At 44.5% G+C, this 19736-nt stretch overlaps 1 protein-coding gene across 1 annotated transcript; it reads right to left on the bottom strand.

The window, feature by feature from the left end:
* Positions 1 to 45: 45 nt before the first annotated feature.
* On the bottom strand, positions 46 to 17780 carry LOC119379109 (TNF receptor-associated factor 5). The gene is made up of 10 exons (XM_037648288.2): positions 17733 to 17780; positions 14487 to 14557; positions 13518 to 13670; positions 13345 to 13442; positions 10822 to 10905; positions 10194 to 10265; positions 9921 to 10118; positions 5931 to 6164; positions 3022 to 3072; positions 46 to 1453 (listed from the first exon to the last, which is right to left on the bottom strand). Exons 4-10 carry the CDS (start codon positions 13396 to 13398, stop codon positions 1226 to 1228), a joined length of 921 nt encoding a protein of 306 aa, XP_037504216.1. The 5' UTR covers positions 13399 to 13442; positions 13518 to 13670; positions 14487 to 14557; positions 17733 to 17780; the 3' UTR covers positions 46 to 1225.
* Positions 17781 to 19736: the final 1956 nt, after the last annotated feature.

The raw sequence follows: 19736 nt of genomic DNA, 5'->3' as shown, positions 1-19736 counted from the left end.
TCGTACTGTTGGTATAACGCTAGTACACAGATTTACTTCGATATTCTTTCTTAAATTTATTTAGTACATACTGCAGACCACAATGTGGTCCCTGCAGGACGCGGGCATACATGATTAACATGCACGATATAACCACGCACACGACTTCTTGCAGGACATCATTATCGAAATAGAACGGCCAGAAGCAAACAGCACACGAAAAACAGAAAAAAAAAACATTTGAATTCGGCCCTAGAAGCTTTGTGGATCTCTCACCCGGTACTCTACCCTTAATGTGTCCGATTATGATTTGAGCCGCAGCGCAATACCTACACCTGAGTACTACGCTGATATGTTCTTGTGAGAAACGGTGGTTGGAGGTGTCGGCATTCACAGGACTCTTGGATGACGACCGTACAACGCCTGGCATGTAGTAATAAATTTGCGAAAGTTTATGACTGGCAACGTTATAGTCTGTGCTTTCTTTCTATTCTTAGTTACATGCTACAGTACATCGCCGGCATGAATTAAAACACAGCGTGAAATGCATTTTGACAGCGCGATTTTTTGAAAATTCAGCGTATCGTTAAAATTAACGGTACCACCACCGTCAAAATAATTGTTGTTGAAGAGCGAACACGAGCATAGCTAGCTTCAATTCATACCGGCTAAAGGAACCACTCTGGTGAAGGGGTTTAACTTATAATCTGACTACACACCGACCGCCGCTTCCAAGCTCGATATCACAGCATCAACGTCGCTAATATAACATGCACGAGCGAACACCTGTACTCGCTTCAAATAATTACAATTTGTTCGCGTTTTAATTTATGCCTACAGTGCGAGCTACTCGCTTCAACAACAGGACAGCACTTTTCGCATCGCACCGCTGTAATATGTAGCCACAAATGCAGAAGAAGCAAGGACTACGTAAGGAAGGACAAGGCAGACGAGAGTGTTGGTTGGCCTTTGCAACAGTAGCACTGTAACAGGCGAGGTGCCTCCTTGTGAACCTTAAGTCTCTAATGCATACGCCCGCAATCATTTCGAAGGGAATCAGCACATCTGACGGGAGTGACACGTTTCGCGGACAACTTGCAAGCGTCTGGTTCCTTGCGAGGATTATCGTCCATTAGATAAGCGGTCCTTTGTGTCACCAGAGGACACGGGGGAATGCCCTGCTTGCAGAGCGTCTTCGACGAAGTGCGGTGAAATGCGCCGGCGTTGTGGCGCTGGGGGGCAGCAGTCATATCCTGCAGCGGTAGACGATGACGAGAGTGTCGTTGCGGAGGAAACCGGAGCGCTCGTTGTGCAGCTCGGATAGTGGCGCCATGGTGTGGAAGCCAATGGGCACGTTGCACTCGGTGACGGGCCGCCCCATCAGATGCTTGCTCCTGGAGGGGATGCTGCGGAACGACTGCTGCCGGTCCACGTGCAGGCCGCGACCCGTCTGATCCACCACGCGAAGCACGTGCTGCGACAGAGATACACCCGTGAAACGCATCGTTTCCATAAGCGGGTTCCTGAACTGGTATGCAGTGCCTGTCACTACCACGTTAACACCTGTGGCTCATGTAACTTAGGGGCGGTGTGACGCTTACAACTCCAGCTCTGGCGCTCGCAAGTTCTCAGAATTTCTCGCTTCACTGATGGAACGAAATTTCGTAGATTATGCTTTCGGTTATTACCACGGTACGTTTTGGAGATCAGTGGCTGCATTCTCAAAGTTTTAATTTCTTAAGTGACCATTTACATCAGCCAGCCGCCTTCACTAATGATAGATCTTGTATCAAGATTGACTGAAATTTTCTTTTAGGAAAAACTCAAAGGTAAGGTTCTTTTGCGAATGCTAATTCAGAACTGTTCTGTGCCCTTATTTGCGAAGCTTTTGAGCTCAAACTGCTCGTAAGAGCCTATGCCAGCCAATCGTGATGTTGAACATGTTGTGCGGCAAATGAACAACTACACTTACGAAGAAAGACGTTTATGAATTCAACCCAGTTTGTGGCCTACTGTAAAAAGCTCGCGTGGCGACACCTACAGTTAGCAGGAGATGAACACTCACTGGCATTCAATACCTTCCGCAAATGGGTAGGGATGTTGAGAGACTGAGCTCATGCGATGTGCATGCTAATTGTGACTTGTGCTTAATGTCAACCATAGAAAATGTATTTCGAAAAGCAATGACTTCTTGTCAGTCTAACTCCTCCTGCATTACTAATGTAGTACACGTATGTGGCGAGGTACAGTCTAGGGAGGGCCTTACTCTAGCTCCTCTACAGCCAGCTGTACTTAATTTTGTATGCGTGTCAGGAGTGTCGAGACTTGTCAACAAAATATCACTGTAACGACTGCAAAATATAAGAGTAGGGAAAGACGCGGGAGGTCAACATAATAGCCGTGATCATCATAATCGAGCTAAAACGCTATATCGGTCATTACGGTACTGATATACGGAACGGTGACACCGTCGCGCAAACCACGTGCTAACAGGACACTGCTGAAAATGCATATGTAATAATCTACCAAAAGAACGCCAGGCCCAAAAGTTGTTTCGTTTGTCCTAAATACACTTCAAGAAGCGATTGAAGATACGCAAAGAAGAGCCTTGGCCAGTCGAATGCGCAAGCTTCGGCTCTCTTTTCCCCAGTACATGCGTATCCTCTGCGCAGTCTCTTTATTTAGTTTCATTCTAGCGCAGACTAAAAGATCACTGTCGGGAGCTCGTTTTAACGGAAGCAAGAAATGCACGTGTTGACAGCTTGAGGGTAGAGTGGTGGCTTAATTTATTCGCAAGCAAGAAGAGGTTCCCCACGTGGCAGCGGGGGCCGCTACACCACAATAGGAGTAATCAGGTTCTAGTCTCAGATCTTCATCCAGCTGTGAATTCTTCGATTCACCTTTGCTGTCAAAATGGCAATGACTGCTATAGTTGCGTGTCACATTCCTCGCGCCCAGGGCTCGCTACACGTATAATACTACACGTATGTAGTGACAATTTTTCATTGGCTGCGGCAAGTGTGCCATAGCTAGCATTCTCACCTCGTACTTGCATGGCCAGTCGAGCACGCAGTCAAACTTTCCTTGCATTACCTGCAATAGGAGAATACAGCATGTTGCACAAGGAATACCACCTGATTAAACTACTCCTAGTGCGAAGACGAGAGAGCGCTTCCTTTCTCGCCTTCACTACCATTCGTGCCGGCGCTATTTCCTCCTCGCTACTTATTTCTTCGTAAAACACATGGACAACGTCAGCGCTTAGCGTTCAGTTTATCAGGATTTCGCGATTTTCCGGTGCACGCTGTTATCTCCACTTGCGCAGTCGAAAACGCACAAAACGAAGGGAAATCAGTTGATTGCGCACGACAACCATACGAGACAAGGAAGAACAGGCGTGCGACTGCGTGGAAAAGCATGATAGGAGACGGTTCACAACTGATATCCCCCGTATATGGACCAATCGAGAACTTATTTTCTCATGACTTCGTGTGAACAGACGTCGTCTGGCGTCACGAATTGTGTTGAAAAGACGGGAAACCGCCAGGAGAAAATAACGCTCTCGTTCTTTCTATTGTAAAAATTGTGCGTGGTCGTTAAAGCAGCAAATCTCGACATTTTATCTAATCATTGTAGTGATATTGAGCGTTCCTGTGCACGGGAGCAGAAAAGATATTGGCGCGGGTAACAGTATTTCCTGGGCGGAGCGTCTCTCGAACACTTGCACCACCGCAACTGTCAATGCGCCGTACATGCACCGATGGATAAATGAGGTGACGTTGTGGCTGCGGAAAAGAATTCCTCAATGACACGTCAGCACATTATCTGCGGTTCTCAGCAGCAAACAAGCGATAATAATAAAATAGTGTGCTGTGGAAGCTGGACAGTGCTATCACCCACCCGAATTCGCGAGAGCGTTCGCGAAGTTTCGGACAAAGAAAATGTACTACGCGCGACAGCGATAATTCAGTACAACTACTCGGTACGACCGCGATAACTCGGCACAAATGACGCGCGGCAATGCGTAGTTTTTGTCTTCAACCAGGCAAAGCTGCAATACGTATGACGGCGAAAGCTTTCTTTTCGACATGCCTCTCATTTGCTCAACATTTAGTGGTAGACGATTGGCCAGGCGCTTCGCGAAGTCCATGCGGTTCGACCACGCGCATGTCGCCGAGGCTTTCATACTTTTATAACCGTTGGGATGCTGCATGTACAGGGTGTTTCAGTTAAAAAGCACCAAGTATTAAAAAATTAAGCATAGGTGCTAAGCGTCTCCAATTAGCGCAATATTGTTCGGAGCTATATAGAGCACGTCAGAATATTTTTTCCAATCCGCCAAGCTCGCCAATTAACAAAGATTGCTTAATGAACTTTTTAAATAGTAACTCTAGAGAAAAGTTTTCCATACAAAAGTTGTAGCGCTTTTTCAGAAACATCGAATTTTTCAATCTGTGTGAAGATAACTCCCCTGCCTAAATTTTTTCCGGCCTTTCTTTAAAGCGCGCGAATTTTAAAAAATACCACGTGACTGCCTCCAAACGCGCGGCGCTTTTAGTGCCCTCAAATGTAAGTTGAACGAATTATCAGAGGCTGTTCCGCACACAAAGATCGATGGAACAGGTTATCGGTGGCGATGGACGTCAAGCGACAAAATGAGCATACCGTTTCAACAACAACAACAAAAATTCTTCAACGAAATAGCGGCAGCCACGGAGCAAATGCCACAGAACACCGTAGGCAGCATTTGATGCAGCGTAGGCATTTTTTCTTTTCTTTTCGTACCAATGAAGAAACACATTGGAAGGGGCGAGGGTGACAGCGTCATGAAGGACCGAGATAAAAGATGCACTCACACGTGACGGCCGCTCTTTCGTAGATGTTTTTTTTTTTTTAGATGGTACGCCTCTATCATCATTTATCGTCCATCGCAGTCACCGGCAGCCTGCTCAATCGACCTTCGTGCGCGGAGCAGCCTTTGATAATTCGTTCAACTTACATTTGAGGGCACTGAAAGCGCCGCGCTTTGGCGGCAGTCACGTGGTATTTTTTTTTTAAATTCGCGCGCTTTAAAGAAAGGCCGGAAAAAATTTAGGCAGGGGAGTTATCTTAACACAGGTTGAAAAATTAGATGTTTCTGAGCAAGCGCTAGAACTTTTGTATGGAAAACTTTTCTCTAGACTTACTATTTAAAAAGTTCATTAAGCAATCTTTGTTAATTGGCGAGCTTGGCGGATTGGAAAAAATATTCTGACGTGCTCTATATGGCTCAGAACAATATTGCGCTAATTGGAGACGCGTAGCGCCTATGCTTAATTTTTTAAGACTTGGTGCTTTTTAGCTGAAACACCCTGTATAGTAAAGGGTCAGTATCAGAGATGTTCTTGTCCTTGGTGAAAGTGAATCCACGCCGTGAGCTGGATTCAAAGTCTAACGTTATCTTGAAAACAAGAATGCCGAAACTGTCACGTAGAACAAATAAGTCACCCTTCAATGGGAGTTTGAGCTGACGAATTATTCATGAATGTACATTCAATGTTTCACCATTTCATTCGTTTCGGAAAAAGATCGCCAAAAATACTAAAGCAATACTACGGCCCGAAACGAAATGATTGAAGTTTCATGTTCGGTTTATTATTCTTCGCGTACAGAAAAAAGATGTACAATTAATAAACAGACGAGGGCTCGAAGATCAAAGAGTGCAAAGTCACCTTAGTTGTTAGCGTACGTGTGATTATCTAACGGAAAGCATCTTTCGGTATTTCGACGCAGAAATGAAATGTCGATTAATGAGTAGCAACTGTATCTGTTCGTCTTTGTCAACATCCTCTAAACGAAACGATGACCAACACCTCACTTGCTGCGAATAAAATGATGTTTTTGGCAAATATGTTGGGTGGTCGTTATTCTTCGAACTAGAGCGAACGAAAAACCAGGGCAGCGGTACGTGCCTGCAGGAAGAGAGACAGGTGGCTTCCGCGGCCTTCGCCGTAGCCGTTCAGGTCGGCCATCAGGCGCAGCTTGTAGCCTGGGGCGGCCGTATAGAAGGGCGCGCTGACAACGCGTGCAATCTCGCCGTTTTCCTGCTGCCTCCGCAGGACACTATAGGGCTTGATGTACCACACGAATTTGCCTTGCGACCAGGACCGCGACAGCATCTCCTCCAGCCGAACGTCCATGTTTTCCTGCCAGAGGGAACATGTAGTCAACACCCCTTTCAGTCTTAGGTTAGGTGGGAACTACAAAGAAATGGACGCCGACTACGCTCACTCAAAACAGCTTTCATAATAGCGATTGTGGAGTTTCTTTAGCCGGAAAAAGTTTCTACGGTATAGTACAGCGTACTTAGGTATTTCGACGCCGGAAACAGTACATCCGTGTTAAAATTTAAAAAAAAAATGTTTTTATGCGACAAATGTTCGTAGAGCAGATGACAGCCGACGGTGCAGTTCGACATATTAACGACGGCGGCCAGGTGACTTACACTGGAATTCGGTGAATTAATTTCTTATTTTTGTACGTTGATATTCTGCCATTTGAAGAGTGACTTACGATTGCTTGATTGCTATTCGCATGAATAAGGTCAACAGCCATGGGGAGATTGCTTCTGCTGGAATCTTTATGCCTTCGATTAAAGAAAAAAAGACTTCGGCAAGTTTGTAAATAGAATTCTTGAATCTAATATAAATCGAATAACAGTATTTCGATTTTTAAAATTTTATTTAGAAATACTGTTAACCCTCTCTTGAGGGTCATTACAGTGGGGTACGACACTCCGTACAAATAAAGTAGGCACATAATTATACAACTTAGAACAATAAGACACACTATATACAAATTTATAAAAGCCCTCTTACAACCGACGAAAAGATAGATTTGAACTCCTATAACAATAAATAACATTCGCAATAATCTTTGCGGTAAATCACATAAATGTACATCAAGTAAGTGCATAAATTTATTAACACCATTTGTATTTGCTACATCACTCGGCAACCCATTCCATGCCTCAATGACATCAGGGAAGAAAGGATACCGGTACATTCTGTTCGAAATGTCAAATCTTTTCATACCCCTGTAACACTAACCGTTGTACTTAAGGAAACGGGTTATGAGACTAACTGTGATAAAGTTAGAATAAGTAATAAAGCATATTTCGGCGGAAAAATTCGCTAGAGCATTTTACTTTTGTGCTAATGCAGCACTACCTGCTGGGGGGGGGGGGGGGGGGTGTCCAGATAAGATCGAACACGAGGTCCCGGTTACCATTCCCCATTTTGATGAAATTTGCTGTAGGTCTAGGCAGTACATCCAGAACAATGGTTTCGAAATTATTTTCGCGAAAAAAATTTTGTTCACCTGAAAAAATATATATATAAATTTTGGCCGCAAAAACACTTTTCCGCCAATTTCGCGATTTCTGAATTTTGAGCGCGCCTAGGCAGAAAACGGAGCACTTCTTGGTCACAATATTTTTTCCCCTCAAAGAACAAGTGATATACAATCTTATGAGTCTATTATTTCTCTTGCTTGTCGAAGCACTTTTGAAGAAAAATATCACAAACATGGCTAATCGCGCAAAATACCTGTATTTCAAGAATTTATTGCCGCAAAGGAGTAAAAGTGAGGATAATAAAAATTGGCACAAAATAACTTTGATACCTTCGCTCTTTTTTAAAATAGGTTTCGTGGTTTTATCGCGCTCCGTTTCACTCGATAATTGGGCTGAAACGTAAGTTATTTACCAAAAACGCCGAACTTTAAAAATAGTTTTCTCAAAACGGCCATTTTTAATTTTTTTTAATATCACTCTGATTGAAGTGAAGCACGTCATCTACCAGTATGCATAAAAAAACGTTGCATTATTTTGGTTGATAACGAGTTGTAAGGCGTCAAATGTGACCAAGTCAGCCTAGCAGCCGCGTCGTTCGTTATGTGCTGAAACTCGGATAGAAATTGTCGAAAATACTTGTATGTGACATAATCACAAATCAGCAGCTCCACACCAACAAATGCGCAGCCCGGTGTCATGGTTCAGCAAGCTTTGTCTTGCTATCAGCCGCTTGACAAACCCGCAGCAGCGGCCGCTTGATGCTGCGGGTGCTCACATTACATGAGTGCCGCTTCGACTGCAGATGAGCGCCGCTTGCGCGCCAAACTACGCTCAGAGGACGAACGAGAGAAGGAATGCATCACTGTGAAAGTTAAAGGCTGTTAAGTGCCAACAAAAGCCATAATATACAATGAAATCTCTGTCGGCAATTTTGCAGTGACCGCGTCCAGTAGTGCGCTCATGTGTTGCTTCCTCTCTTGTGATGACCTATAGATGATTAGCTTCACTCTATCAGCAATATATGACACAAAAGCAAGCCATTGACATCTAAAGAAAGCTGTCATACGTGCTTCCGATGGTCGAACAACTCAAACTGCAGTTGTTCTCCATCTCGTGCAACACTTGTGTCAGCTGGCTGTGAAAAGAAGTGTATCCAAGTCCTTTGCTTTATTAAAGCACCGCGTTTACAGTACTGTATTGTTGTGCGTCTGCACATATTATATTCAACGCAAGCCGAGCGTTTTGCACGTTATATTGCGACTGCGGGCGTAACAGCAGGGAAAAGAAAATACATGCGTGCTGTATTGAAGGCGCTCACTGCGAAAGTTGCCGGCAGAGTTTTCGTTGTATATTATAACATTTGTTGGCACTTAACGGCCTTTAACTTTCACAGTGATGCATTCCTTCTCTCGTTCGTCCTCTGAGCGTAGTTTGGCGCGCAAGCGGCGCTCATCTGCAGTCGAAGCGTCACTCATGTAATGTGAGCGCCTGCAGCATCGAGCGGCCGCTGCTGCGGGTTTGTCAAGCGGCTGATGGCAAGACAAAGCTTGCTGAACCATGACACCGGGCTGCGCATTTGTTGGTGTGGAGCTGCTGATTTGTGATTATGTCACGTACAAGTATTTTGAACAACTTATATCCGAGTTTCAGCACGTAACGAACGACGCGGCTGCTAGGCTGACTTGGTCACATTTGACGCCTTACAACTTGTTATCAACCAAAATAATGCAACGTTTTTTTATGCTGAATGGTAGATGACGTTCTAGACTTCAATCAGAGCGATTTAAAAAAAATAAAAATGGCCTTTTTGAGAAAACTATTTTCAAAGTTCGGCGTTTTTGGTAAATCACTTACGTTTCAGCCCAATTATCAAGTGAAACGGAGCACGATAAAACCACGAAAACTATTTTACAAGAGAGCGAAGGTATCAAAGTTAATATGTACCGATTTTTATTATCCTCACTTTTACTTCTTTGCGGCAATAAATTCTGAAATACAGGTATTTTGCGCGATTTGCCAAGTTTGTGATTTTTTTCTTCAAAAGTGCTTCGACAAGCAAGAGAAATAATAGACTCATAAGATGGTATATCACTTGTTCTTTGAGGGGAATAAATATTGTGACCAAGAAGTGCACCGTTTTCTCCCTAGGCGCGCTCAAATTTCAGAAATCGCGAAATTGGCGGAAAATTGTTTTTTTATATGACCGGACAAGTAGGGAGAACACGTACACAGACGTAGCGCCCGTGTACGTGTTCTCTCTTCCTGTCCCGTCTTCATAATTCTGCGCTAAACACTTCAAGTATGTCGTACCAACAAGGCCAGAAGTCAGCCCCTGTTACGCTGTATATATATATTTTTTTCAGGCGAACAAAAAAAATTTTTTTTGCGCGAAGCTAACTTCAAAACCATTGTTCTGGATGTAATCATGTAATGCCTAGACCTACAGTAAGTTTCATCAAAATCGGGAATGGTGACCGAGACCTCGTGTTCGATCTTATCTGGACACACCCTAGGATCTTTGTGATACACCTGTCACCTAGCATCTATAGAACCACGAAAAGGAAATTGACTACGAATACTATATATGCGCGATAGTTTTGACACTTACCGAGCTCCTTCGACACTCTAGCTGACTATCGTGAACCCGTGACGCGAGTAGGCGGACTTGTTCTTGAAGAATGTGTTGCTCTCTGAGCATATTTGTCATCTGCTCCTTTATGGCATTCAAGCTGCTCTGCAATTCCAGGTTTTGCTGCGTGCTTTCGGTGAGCGCTTGCCGGAGAGTCTCCATGGAGCCATTGGCCTTCTGAAAAGCGGCAGCAACATCGGAGCCGAATTTAAAGCGAACGGCTTACATATTATGTGAGCATAGCCAGCATACCTCGGTGTAAGTGAGGATGAAGTTCATGTGGCTTTCCAACGTTTCGTGGCCCTCGAGATCATGCTGCGTGCCCTGGACAACGAAAAGCGATTGGCCTTCACGGTTCAAAACGTAAGTTACATTGCAATGGCTAATCCCTAATAAAACAAATGCCTGCACATTCTTCCGCGTACGCGTGAGCAGTCCCGTGGTGTCAATATCAGCATTTCAGGGAAGGTGTGCAAACACACATGGACACAAAAGAAAAGATGAAGACATCACAAACGCCGACTATCAACTGAAAAGCGCACTGCGACGGGAAAGAAAGTAGACACAAGAACGTGTTTACGCATGCGCATGTATGGCAGCCCCACCTGTAAATCATGCACACGTGCGGGTCTTCGCGAGAGATAACTGTCCGGGCATTTAATTTCTTCTTTATGTAACCTAATCGATAGCTGGCCCACGCATGGAAGCGGGTGCGTGAACCAACCTTTGATTGCGCCTTCCACATCTGTGAATGTACTAAGTTCTAACCGAAGGAACATTACGAACATTAGGGACATTAAGAGCAAAACAGTGAATACGGCACCGAGGAAAATGTAAACAAACAAGAAAACAAACAGCCTTTGCTGCATTTAATTCTTACCTCGTACGTGCAGCCCAGTACAGAAAGTCTACATGTTCTCTTTCCCGGTGAACAATGTGGCCGGTGTATGACCTCGACGGAAGGCTACAGCAGCAACAAACAATGGAACAAAAAAAAAGGAACTTTAAATTGTGTCACATGGGTTAACAGTGTAGTGCATCGAGATATACCAAGGGCTGGCAGGAAAGCAACTTCCTCCCTGAATTATGACCCCAGACCCCACCTTTTCACAACCCCCGTCCACTCCCTGGAGCGCGAAAAATCTCATCGAATAGCTAGTTGCGTAACGATGGAGGATCCATCGTAAGGGAAGTAGAATCCTTAAGCGTATTTACATTCGTGCCATACGCCTATGGGCACACACCTGTAATCGCATTCTTCTTCTTGAAACATCGCGCCTCGCCTTAGTTTTAGGGACATTCATTCCTGCGTGGACGGTATAGAGAACTGCTGACAGCGCGTTTATATGCGATAGCACATAATCAACCATTTCGTTTCACATCGATTCCAGCATCGTATCTGCATAACTTGTTCTTTGTGACAGGCGTTGTTTTCACACGAGCCCTTACCACATACATTTAGTACAGTGGCTCAACCTTGATCTGATAGGCGCATGGCCTCGCGAACTCTGTGTCGCCATCTTCGCAATCGATTCTGCCAAGTATCTGTCACTCGTGAGTCAACGCCATCCACTAAACTTTGACGTCTTCCCCTTATCTTTATCGCGACATACGTATAGCAGCTGTATATCCCGACAGCTTTCGACACTTCCGGCGGAGTGCGCAATCGTTTCACTCGGTGAAAGTCACTCGTTCCAGAAATTGCGTTCAACCCGGGAATAGCGCGGACCTCACAAGCTCCGGAAGCGACAAGATCGAAACATTATGACAATGTGAATATTGCTCGCAGTGCAATATTGCCCACCGATGCGCTTTTACTCGAAGTGTTAACAATGAGCGAAAGGGCTGACTCCTATGGGAGAAATTACGCCGCTCATACAGGCAATGCAGAAGTTGGAATCATCATTCGCCAAGCTATTGCCAGGCAATCAGTCGGAGCACTAAATCGCGAGGAGTGTCATATGCGCTAATTAGGCTAGTGATTTTTTTTTTCTTACAGAAAAACTGCAACCGTCACAGTACACACATTGGCTTTGTGCGTAACACCTTGCGTAACATCAAACAAACGAGCATGAACGTGACTTCGTGACAAGAGTGAGAAACTGTCTCAGTAATCACAATGTCGCAGCTGACAGGATGATAACGTTTATTGCTGCTGCTATTACGACCAACTGACTCGTTTTACTGGCACATGCTTTCGAAATTTAGCTCGATCTAACAGCAAGTTACTTGTACGCCTTGTTGATGTTAACTTCGTAAATACTGGTAGTGTTGGAAACCTTAGAATAAATAATTAAATATTCCCTATGCGGGAGTGCGCACATTTTTCGAATAGCTTCGACTCTTCACAATGTCAGCGGTGCGCATGATCGATCATAAAACGGGAACAAAACCGCACCCCTTACGGTATGGGCAGGAATAACGGGAAGTCATATAAGCACGCTATAGGTTCCTGAAAGTCACGTACGATCTGACATAAACGGCACCACTAACTTTGTCAGCCTCAATAAGTGCACGATGTGTTCCAACTAACGTTGACAACGTTTACGAAAAACGAAACAACAAACAAAAATTGATTGATTATAGGGTTATGATACAAGCCATGTACCCCCTTCCATTACCAACACAATTTTTGCCCACCGATTATCTGGCTAGCTAAAAATTATCCTTAAAAATTGAAAAGTAAACATTTAATGGCTCGGCTACCATTGGTCATCGGTGATTTTGACGGTGCCTTTTCGCCAGCCGTATGGTAGATCATGTTTTAAGTAATGTGACAAGGTTAATGTATTCACCGGTTAAAGTATATGTTGCAAAAAGAAAGGGCGGTCAGTTCCTAAAGCTTTTGATTTGTAATAACTGTTTGTTGTTTTCCCGTCGCGTTCACTGGTATTTGACACGATTGGCCCGAGTCACTTCTGATGAAGTACTTCGGCGTACGTAGTGCTGCATGATTCCGGCTCTGAATATTTTAAATTCAATTTAAATTCAATTTAAATTCAATTTGAATTCATTTTGAATTTTATTTATCGCATACAGTGTAGGTCCATTTTTGTATGATTTTTATGCAGATGGAGGTTTCAAAATCAAAGACTGTAAGGAAGAGATCTTCTATTAATACTTACAAAGAGAAAATAAACATTCGTATTACAGGAGACAGCAAATAGTTGTGTGCAACACTGAAATGTTAGCTTCAATACTGAATAATCAATAAGACATATGTATGAAACGCAATAAGACAAATTGCATATAGATACTTCAAAAGTGAATATAAAGTGAAGATCGCACGTTTTGAGAGTAAGTGCGCAAATCGAATTAAGATGAGGCGATAGCTTAATGATCCAATCACTTAATCAATCGGTTAAATATATCTACTCTTAAACAGAGCAATTTGCATACGAACATTGTTTCCGGATGAGCTGTCGTCCATGTCGACTTGAGGCCCACTTAGAGACATGGTTGGCTAGCAATTTTACTACGAGTAGCTCCGAGCAAAGAGACCTGCGTGCGAAATATTAGTGTAAGAAGTTTCAACCAGTCGCTGTTGGTATTAAGTTTCTTCAAGCTGAAGGTTACCTTCGCATCCAAGGATCGCTTCCGCCTCGGATTGAAAGTCACATCATTCGAGATCGTCCAAGCGTCGAAACAAAACAGGTGGGCTCTCAAAGCAAGAGGGTGGTCATATAGGTACGTCCATTGCTATAGATCTGAATAGAAAGTTTGTCAAGGCTGAAAAAAAGAGAGAGAGAGAGAAAGAAACGGACCGTCTACTCTCAAAGAATACAAACAATGCACAATAAAACGGTACAAACCTGCAATTTGGTGGCAGAAACACAGAGTTTTAGGCAGTCGACAGGGAAGCGATACCGAAAGAAAGAAAAGACAGCTGCGGACCCTTCGCATGCTCTATATAAACCTGTTCACAGTGTGGTGTTTTCCCACGGTGCATTTTTAAAGCCTAATTTTACTCCCGTGTGATGACTCCGTTGCTGAAGGCAACTGTCACGCTGACACACAAAAAAGCGTGACTTCACTAAAGTCACTACCCTAGTTTTACTCCGAAAAGCTAATATCGGCGTTCGTTTTTACGGTGATGTCACTGGCGAGCAAAAGAGAAACTACTACCCTCGTTGCCTGATTACCTGTAAACCGTCTCCCGTTTGTCGACGTGATAATTGCGCAGATAAGACGTGCAAAGCAAACAAACGAATAAATGAACTAAAAGCAGGCCAGTCGAGGTCTCTTGGGCGCTAACTAAAGACATGAGCTCGCGCCGGCATAAAAATGTTCTCTGGCTGCAAGTATTTGCGCGAACAGTGCATGGCCAATCGATCATGATGTCGGAGTTATTAGCGAGCATGACCGCTCACTGTTTGCAAACATCACTTCTGAGCGAAAAGCTTCGTCGATTCTTGTATATGGGCATTTAAAAGGTGGTTACTGCCTAAACGAAATACTCGAAAGAAAAATAGTCAAAATAGTCAGTTTGCTCTCTCTCTCCTGTGTGAATAAATCAGAATCCCCGTATTAACGAAACGCTCTTACGATGTGCAATTGTTGGCAAGAACCATATCCAGTCAGCCCTGATGAGTGGAGCGAATGCCGCCGGCCAGTGGCTAAGAGCACTTAAATAGCGAAAAGCTTAATTAATTATGGAACGTGTATAGTTGCTGTTTCGACAGTTACACAAATAAACCATGCAACATTTTAAACGGAAGTGATTGATGTAAATGATTCATTTCGGTTCTGTGTGCGGTGACGTGGCCTATTGTTACTCTTATAATATCAAAGTCCATCAGTTATCTTGTTATTCTATGCGTATTTTACTATTTTTTCGTATAGCTAATATTCAGGGATGTAGCCAGAAATTTTTTTTTCGAGGAGGGTTGGGGTGATATATATATATATATATATATATATATATATATATATATATATATATACGGTAATTCGCGCGTCCGTTTGTATGCATGCGTGCGTGTACATTCACACATGCCAAATTGAAAAATTTCAGGGGGTTTGAACCATAGGTCGGCAGAAAATGTGGAGCTCACTCAGACTCACTCATGAAATACATTTTGCCCTTCACGCTCACTCGGACTCAGATTCACCAAAATTTTCCTCAAACTGACTCACTCAGACTCAGAATCACAAAAAGTTTTCTGAACCGGACTCACTGGGCTCAAACTCGCCAAAATATTACTCACTTGGACTTACTTAGACTCGGACTCACGACTCGATCTGAGACTGAGTGAGCCTGAGCGAGTCGACTCATGAGTCCGTTAGCGTATAATTAGCTTTTTCGGCCATTGGGTCAATGCTCTTTAACACCAATATCTCGCATAATCGGAGCTCTACTTGGCACCATTTGATCTCGTGCCTTCATATACGAGTTACCAGTGGTTCCAATCCAGTAAAGACATTTGTATTGAAAGAGATGACCCACGCGAGATATTTTTATAAACTTCCCGTGAAAGAGTTTACGTGCGGAGGTCAAGGTACCTCTCCCTCCCCCCCTTCGTAACTCATGCCTCTGATCAATAAATATTGAGCTGGCGTATATGGACGCTAGTGCGTTGAAGTATGTGTGAGTTGACGTGAGTATAAACGCGAGCCGACATAAAGCTGATAATAAGGCTGAAGTTGAGTAGATAGCACCGCAAGGAGGCAAAAAAAAAAAAAAGTGGAGCTCACTCAGACCCACTAAAAAAATATATATATTTTGCGCTTAGGCCTCACTCGGACTCAGACTCACCAAAATTTTCCTCAACCGGGCTCACTCGGACTCACTAAAATTGTTCTCAAGCAGACTCACTCTGACTCAAACTCACCAAAATATTACTCACCTGCACTCACTCAGACTCAGACTCACGTCTCGATCTGAGTCTGAGCGAGGCGGCTCACGAGTGAGTTTGCCGACCTATGGTTTGAACCCTCCCTCCCAATGACGCCCTCCCCCTGGCTACGCCAATGCTTTTTTTTTCCTTTTGCATCTTTTCCAGTGTCTTCAGCACGCTGCTATCGCTTATTACAGTGCGCATAGACGGTCATGGTGTTATGTCACGTTGCAATTTTGAGACAGCTTTTATCCACATCCTCTTTTGCCTTTTTTATGCAAATAAAATGCTACTGTATGTATTATGTTCGGCCCATGGCTATTCTGCGAAAGTTCGATACGAAATGAAAGTTGGTGAATCACGGAAGGGCGAGCAGTGCATAGGTTTTTTGCATGCATCGGATATGGCGGAGTTGTTCGGAAGGAATAAGTTTAATTGCGAAGCACATTTCTTTGGGGACCAAAGATACTTTGACGGTTTCCATGTGTATATCCAGCCGCCTTCGTCTGGGTGATCACAAATGACAGGTCACGGCATAAATAACATGCATGTCACGTATATCATGTAAGCCTTTCCCATAGTCGCGTGTGGCCCATACCCGCATAAAACGGCCCATGGTATGCGGTTATGCGCCACGGGTGATTCACGCCAACCCAGGACAGTGAAAATAGATATTGAAAACTTCACAAGGCCCTTTGCGTGGATTAAGCAAGATATAATTTTAGTTCGCGATCTCAGCGTGATACACAAACGCTTGCACATGTATTTTTGTCACTCAACAAGCTGTAGTCTCTAACGTTGCTCGTCCCCGCAGGAATACGCCAACGAACGCTTCTTGTACTTTGTTTCGAAAAAGCGACGTCCTTACTGTAACGTGAGTGCCGGCGTATACGCCAGACAATGAGCTACCCTTTAGACGCCAGTGTAGTCAGCGTGTCTGGTAAGCCCAAAATATACACTACTACTCAAATTGCACAAAGACGTCGACCCCCTCGTAAGACTTGGCTCAAAGTGCGACATATAGGCAGCGCCTCGCTGAGTGCTTCGCATGAAATTGATTTCCACATTGGGTGTGATGCACCATTTTTTTTTAACAATGAAACATACCGATGCTGCAGCCAAATGGCAAAATGTGCAGTCCTCGGTTTCTGGTGTACTGAAAAGTGCACAAATTGCCAGCCCGCTAGCAATACACTACCGCTTTATAGAATTACCACTATATAGATACTCTACATGAAGGTATCTGTTTCAAGTCAGCCGAGTTGCTGCCACCTTTACCCTAAACGCGTCAACTTTCTCCGGCACCGACGACGGCGACCCGGGAATTATCAGAGCACGTTGTTCTGGCAACGAGCGCCGTCGTCGTTGCTGGAGGGCAAGGCCGCGTTGCGGCATGGCCGAAGGCGCTGTCGATTGTAGTCGACCGCGTCGCTAGTCGGCTACGCGTTGCCTAATGTCGTACGCAGAAATAAGTGCGCTCTTGCGGGCGTTAAGATATGCTTTCACCCTTTATTCAGGATTATTTAATGCAGTGTTGTTCCACAACCTACAATACGTGGGCCGCAGCACGATCAGCACACACTAGTGCAACAAAACGTTCTATGCAACTATACCGGCCACGGCAGACTGAACGCGCTTCGAATGACACAGAACGTGTTTGCGGACGCGCGGGATCGAATCCCGGCCGCAGCGGTTGCGATTTCGATGGAGGCGAAAAATGTTTGAGGCCCGTGTAGTAAGATTTAGGTGCACGTTAAAGAACCCCATGTGGTCGAAATTTCCGGAGCCCTCCACTACGGCGTCCCTCATAATCATGTCGTGGTTTTGGAACGTTAAACCCCAGATATTATTACAGTGTTTGCGGACGGACCGCGTGCAGAGCCGTAGTTGGTCACGCAGATGATCTTGGGTCAAATCGGTGTTATTTGAAGTCAAGAAATATGTGGCGACTTACCTTATTTTTTCTATTGATGTTGCGAAAAGCTCCCGCCGGAAGCTGCCCGCAGGGGCGCGTCTGTCCTTATCGTGCGATAGCGGCTCGAAGTCGAGAGGGCGCCAGTGAGAGAGCGAAGATAGTTGGCTGATACTGCCTGACAAAATATGGTAAAGTAACGGCAACATTTGCCTAAGAAGCCACCATGTCATTTTTCTTTTGTTTTATCTCCAAATAGCAGGAAATAAAATTTCAACGTTAGAAGAAAACTTTTTTCCTCAATGTCAGAAAAAGGGTTGGGCTGCCCATGCACTTCCAGGCGCCCGATAAGAAAGATAGCGGCTGCGCGCCATTTTTAGAGGCGCGCTAGCCGAGTGCTTCGGTTTCGTCGAGAAAAAGGAGCAGTTGTAGACGCACACAGAGTGTTTTATTGAACAGTTTGGCACAATGATTCACTCATTATGGCGAGAATAAATAGGATTCACAGAAAGGCATGTGCGAGGCCTCGAGGATGCAGCACTCGTTCCTCACGGGCAGATTGCTTGTCGCTCAACAAGATTTTTATGGCACTTGTAGGAAACATCGACGCACTTGCTTTTTATAGCCAGAGTGTTCACGGCTTCGATGAACAGAGGCCGAATTCACGGAGCTTGTCGTTCGTAAGTGCTCACAGCCATTGGCCAGTCAGCTTCGATAATTGTGTGTCTGTTATTAGGATTGGTTGCTGTTTTCTCTTAGGAAGAAAACTGGCGTAAGATGTTTTTGTGAATGCGGACCCAGCTCTCTACATTGTAGGTATTCAATCTGGTCACATGCTAACTATTGGCAACTCATTAACCGGACTTGCACATGATAAAAAAGAAAAAAAAAGCAATCTGTTCGAAGTACAATTACTTCCTTCAAAAATGTAGTTGATTACAGTGACCAGTTACTGCTCCAGAAATGAATTGAGGAGTCGTTGAAAAGTAACCGATTACTTCTCAGTTAGTTTCCTTCACTTTTACTAACATTACAGAAATATTGTAAATAGGTCAAGTGTACCTGGCTATCCCTGTGTTCTTTGCAGCGTGTCGCACGTGTCTTGTTTATCTTTATAAGGAATTACTTTTCAACATTTCTTCGATCACCTTCCCTCGTTCATTTGCGCGACATTTCAAACTCGTTTTATGTACGTGTAACTCAGAATGACGCGCGGTGTTGTAACTCACGAACACCTTGCGCACAAGATTGTGGTTACATTGCCCGCGATGCTCCCGTCTGTGTCCTTCGTGAATCGCAGCGCTTTACAGTGGTTTGGCTCGGAGAAATGTGCTTCCTGTAGAATTAATGAACAGTTGACGTGGCCGTCGCAATCTAGCCATAGCAGCACGGGTTCAACTAGTCGACCAACATCTGGAGCAGCGTTAAGATGATGAACCAAATAGAGAGCGCCCTCGGGTTTGCCTGTCTTAACATGGGCATCCGCCCGGCTGTTTGTGACACAACGGCGGCCGTTCTGCTGTAGCTCCCACAAAACTCAACTGCTCAAAGCTTTTGGGGATGCTATCGCCCTCTGTAAAGCCGTTTTCGCCGCATGACACGCGCGTGCGGCGGATTAGTCGTAGTTAGCGTGGTTAGTTCCACCGTCGAGCGAGAGATGGCGCTGTGGGCGCATAACGGCGCATAACGGCGTAAAAAGGTCGCCCCGGGGATTTCCCCAGTGAGTAAAAGTACGCAAAGGAGTGCAACCGACGAAGATGTAGTACTAGAGAATTTCAATTGGAAGAAGGCCGAAGGAAAAATTCCTAAGCGCACTACTCCGGGCTTAGATGAGGTTCCCGTCAGCCTCATTAACGAACTCGGACATAAAACTAAAGAAGCACTGCTGAAAGCTGTAGAAAAGTGCTTACAGGAGAGGGAAATACCAGACAGTTGGCGAAAAGGTAGAATGAACTTAATCTATAAAGGCAAGGGAGAAAAGGATAACATTCGCTCGTATAGACCGCTAACTATTACATGGGTGCTATACAGGTTGGCGATGCAGGC

Source organism: Rhipicephalus sanguineus, chromosome 1, assembly GCF_013339695.2.
Source record: "Rhipicephalus sanguineus isolate Rsan-2018 chromosome 1, BIME_Rsan_1.4, whole genome shotgun sequence".
NCBI lineage: Eukaryota > Metazoa > Arthropoda > Arachnida > Ixodida > Ixodidae > Rhipicephalus > Rhipicephalus sanguineus.
Note: the sequence above shows the minus strand (reverse complement) of the source record. Positions and strands in the feature narration are given on the sequence as shown.

Excerpts from the sequence above, each read along its gene's own strand:
- LOC119379109 (XM_037648288.2), bottom strand. The coding sequence starts at position 13,398 with ATGTCTCTAAGTGGGCCTCAAGTCGACATGGACGACAGCTCATCCGGA. Across the intron at positions 3,073-5,930 it reads ACCTGTCTCTCTTCCTGCAG|GTAATGCAAGGAAAGTTTGA; the intron begins GCACGTACCGCT and ends CTCCTATTGCAG. Across the intron at positions 1,454-3,021 it reads ACTGGCCATGCAAGTACGAG|CACGTGCTTCGCGTGGTGGA; the intron begins GTGAGAATGCTA and ends TCTCTGTCGCAG.